Consider the following 3,753-nt stretch of genomic DNA (forward strand, 5'->3'; position numbering starts at 1 on the left):
TGGAAGTGCCTGATTCACAGCGGTACCCTTATCGACAATGATATTGTTTTTCCAGATTTGAAAGTGTTAAATTGTGCAGATCATTTGTTTAAGGTTTACTGCTGAAGAATGCGCAAGTCACTTTAATAGAGAAACCCCAATTTAAAATTATCAGTTTTCAAAATTACTAGCTCCAGACCCCAGCAAAAAAATATGACCAACAAAAGTGTATAAATTAAATTGCAACTACGAAAAGTTTTTTTTTAACGGGCGAAAATCGGTTTTTAAGTTAAGCTCAATGATTTTTAACATGGACCCCTCTAATTTACCATGGGGCGGGAAACTTTACCGTTAACGAACGAAAGATTAGGAAAACTTATATTTTTAACTCGTTAAACCAACCGTTAACGAGTTAATTAGTTACACAAACACCAGCAATGCAGGTCGAATCAGTAGACAAGAATCCTTAAATATTGTAAATGTAAAAAATCTGACATGCTATTTTTTTTAGCAGGGCTAAAACTATTAAATGTATTTATCAAATTGCCAAAATATTTTTTGGACAGAAAATCCTTAAATATTGTAAATGTAAAAAATCTGACATGCTATTTTTTTTAGCAGGGCTAAAACTATTAAATGTATTTATCAAATTGCAAAAATATTTTTTGTACATAGAAAAAAAAACATTTTTTTTTCTTCAGATATTAAATTAAAAATATTTATGCTTTCCTTTCCAAAGTTATCAAAACATTTATTGACATATGTAAGAACCTAACATGCTTCCAGATATAACCTGTTCTAACCTGACATGCTTCAAGATCTAAACTGTTTTAACCTGAAATGCTTCCAGATCTAAACTGTTTTAACCTGAAATGCTTACAGATCCGTACTGTTCTAACCTGAAATGCTTCCAGATCTAAACTGTTACAACATGACATGCTTCCAGATTTATACAATTCTAACTTGACATTTCCAGATCTAAACTGTTCTAATTTTACATGCTTCCAGATCTAAACTGTTACAACTTGGCATGCTTCCAGATCTAAACTGTTACAACTTGACATGCTTCCAGATATAAACTGTTACAACTTGACATGCTTCCAGATATAAACTGTTCTACCTGACATGCTTCCAAATTTATACTATTCGAACATGAAATGCTTCCAGATATAAACTGTTACAACTTGACATGCTTCCAGATATTAACTGTTCTAACCTGACATGCTTCCAGATCCATACTGAATTTCGAACTCTGTTCCATTAGGTTTATAAGTGCTGGAATCTTCACTGTGGTATCTGTTGTGAGTTACTGAATTATTATTAAAACTAGATAAAAGAAAAGGATAAAATTAACAATGTTTGGAAATAAATGATTTAACGATGTATCTAACTAGATTTAGTTTTTTTACTGAATTAAAACAGTGTACAAAATTACCAACTATGAATTGGCAAAAAAGGATCCTGTTTACGGTTAATCCAAAATAAATACGCGCTTTATAGTTTAAGTACTGACATATGTAAGTCATCATCCGGTAAAACATGAGTTTTTAGTAAATATAAGATTCTTACGGCAAGCAAGCTCCCAGATTGGACATTTCCCTGAAGGAACCCAGAAGTTACTGGAACCAGTATCAAATATAACATTGAATCTCTGAGCAGGAGTTCCAATATCAACAGGACCATAATACTGGGCCTAAACAGGAGTTTACAGAGCAAGAGTATAATTTGAAGTAACGCGCAGGCTTTTAGGCAACTAGACTTAGAGCAAGTTCTACCAACATACAAAACGCGCTCCCCACTGTACTCTAAAAGTTGCAAGATCCGAGCTGGTGCAACATGTACTGTATATGCATTCAGCAGTACTGTACAGTTAGGACTACCCAGTTTAGAATCAACCAAGCAAGTTGTATATGCAACAAATTTAGCCTGTTAAAGGGACTGTAAAGGAAAACTGAAAGGGGGTGAATAGGCTAAAACCTGATATTTTGTATAAGATTTGTAGTATTAATAGACCATATTCAACAAATATGCAACCAATATGAAAATGACTATATCCCACAGAAGCCTGAGATTCTCAGATTTGCTCCTGTTATGATGTTTAAATTTCTATTTTGAATTTTTAATAGATAAAATTGATATTATTATTTCGTATAGTCTGTATAGTCCGTATTACGTCACCAGAACTTCCACCAATGGTTGTCATGTGTCTCTGTCTGTATCATGTGACCAGTATACTGCTCTGTCATTAGTGGAAGTTCTGGTGACGTAATACGGACTGTACAGACCATGCATAGTATTATTATCAATTATATCTTTTAAAAATGCAAAATGAAAATGTAAAAAAACTATAACAGGAGCAAATCTGAGATTCTCAGGGTCCTGTGGAATATAGTCATATTTAGATTGGTTGCGTATTTGTTGAATATGATCTGTTTGCAAATACTACAAACCTTATACAAAATCTCAAATATATACGTTTTGGTTTAATTTTGACACAGTTTTATATCAATTTCTCGAGACAGAAACATCAGATAGATGTCTTATATGTATTGTTCAACACCTGAGATTCTCAGGTTTATTCCTATACCCTCTTTCATTTTCCTTTACAGTCCCCATAAGATCACACTGCAGGACAGTACAAGGTTTGAATCAACCCCTTATTTGTGTTTTTATGTTACTTACATCAAGGTAATTATCTAAAGGGTCCTCAGGAAAATCTTGCATCAGACTACCCAGAACATTTCCAGAACCCCACCTTCAACAGTAAATATCTTTAGTCACTGTTAACTAAAATGTTCACTGTAAACTAAAATGTTCACTGTAAACTAAAATGTTCACTGTAAACTAAATGTTCACTGTAAACTAAAATGTTCACTGTAAACTAAAATGTTTACTGTAAACTAAAATGTTTACTGTAAACTAAAATGTTCACTGTAAACTAAAATTTGTACTGTAAACTAAAATTCTCACTGTAAACTAAATGTTCACTTTAAACTAAAATGTTCACTGTAAACTAAAATGTTCACTGTAAACTAAAATTCTCACTGTAAACTAAATGTTCACTTTAAACTAAAATGTTCACTGTAAACTAAAATGTTCACTGTAAATTAAAATGTTTAATGTGAACTAAAATGTTTACTGTAAACTAAAATGTTCGTAAGTAGTTTTTTATTACATATTTTACATAATATTAATCGGATACTTGAGTTTAATTATGCAAAAAGTAAAAGAGTCTTTTTATACATTATATATTTGAATTTGAACGAGATTGTTAGAGAGAGAAAAACTTATGGTTTACCAAAATTTTGTGAAACTTTTACGTATAGAACAATTACATTAATTATGCACTTCTTATAACATCTAAAATTGCAAAAATCAAATTCTGTTATTTCGAGATGAAAGGTTTTATAAATTGTTCATTTGTGCATTTTACAAATGTAAATAAAGTTAAATAAAGTTTAGAAGAGAAATTTGTTTTTTGAAGTGAATCAAGTAAGAAATAAAAGTTCCAATTTTTTGTTTAAAATTTACCTATTTTTTATTTTCTCAACAGAAGTTTGAAAATCTTCAATTGTCCTTCTTGCGGTCTTTATTTTCGTTAAAGGAATCCTAGAAAAAATATAGAATTTTTTACTTAAAACATAAATACCTGCAGTTAAAGCTAAACCGATTGAGCTTAATTACAATTCCAGTTTCTGCCCCTGAATATACTTGTACAATCATCCCCTCCCCTACGCCCCTGATAAATTGCAGTTTCTGCCCCTGAATATACTT

At 31.2% G+C, this 3,753-nt stretch overlaps 1 protein-coding gene across 1 annotated transcript in view; it reads right to left on the reverse strand.

Moving 5' to 3' along the window:
- Nucleotides 1-391: 391 nt before the first annotated feature.
- Nucleotides 392-3,753, reverse strand: part of LOC111697863 (lysosomal aspartic protease) — a 3,968-nt gene continuing 606 nt past the window's right edge. Inside the window, exons 2-6 of the mRNA XM_023467998.1 lie at nucleotides 3,511-3,588; nucleotides 2,662-2,734; nucleotides 1,549-1,672; nucleotides 1,196-1,288; nucleotides 392-444 (exon numbers count right to left, since the gene is read on the reverse strand). Of these exons, the coding sequence (XP_023323766.1) occupies nucleotides 392-444; nucleotides 1,196-1,288; nucleotides 1,549-1,672; nucleotides 2,662-2,734; nucleotides 3,511-3,588 (421 nt within the window). The remainder of the gene's footprint in view (nucleotides 445-1,195; nucleotides 1,289-1,548; nucleotides 1,673-2,661; nucleotides 2,735-3,510; nucleotides 3,589-3,753) is intronic.

This window comes from Eurytemora carolleeae, unplaced genomic scaffold (genome assembly GCF_000591075.1).
Source record: "Eurytemora carolleeae unplaced genomic scaffold, Eaff_2.0 scaffold285, whole genome shotgun sequence".
NCBI lineage: Eukaryota > Metazoa > Arthropoda > Copepoda > Calanoida > Temoridae > Eurytemora > Eurytemora carolleeae.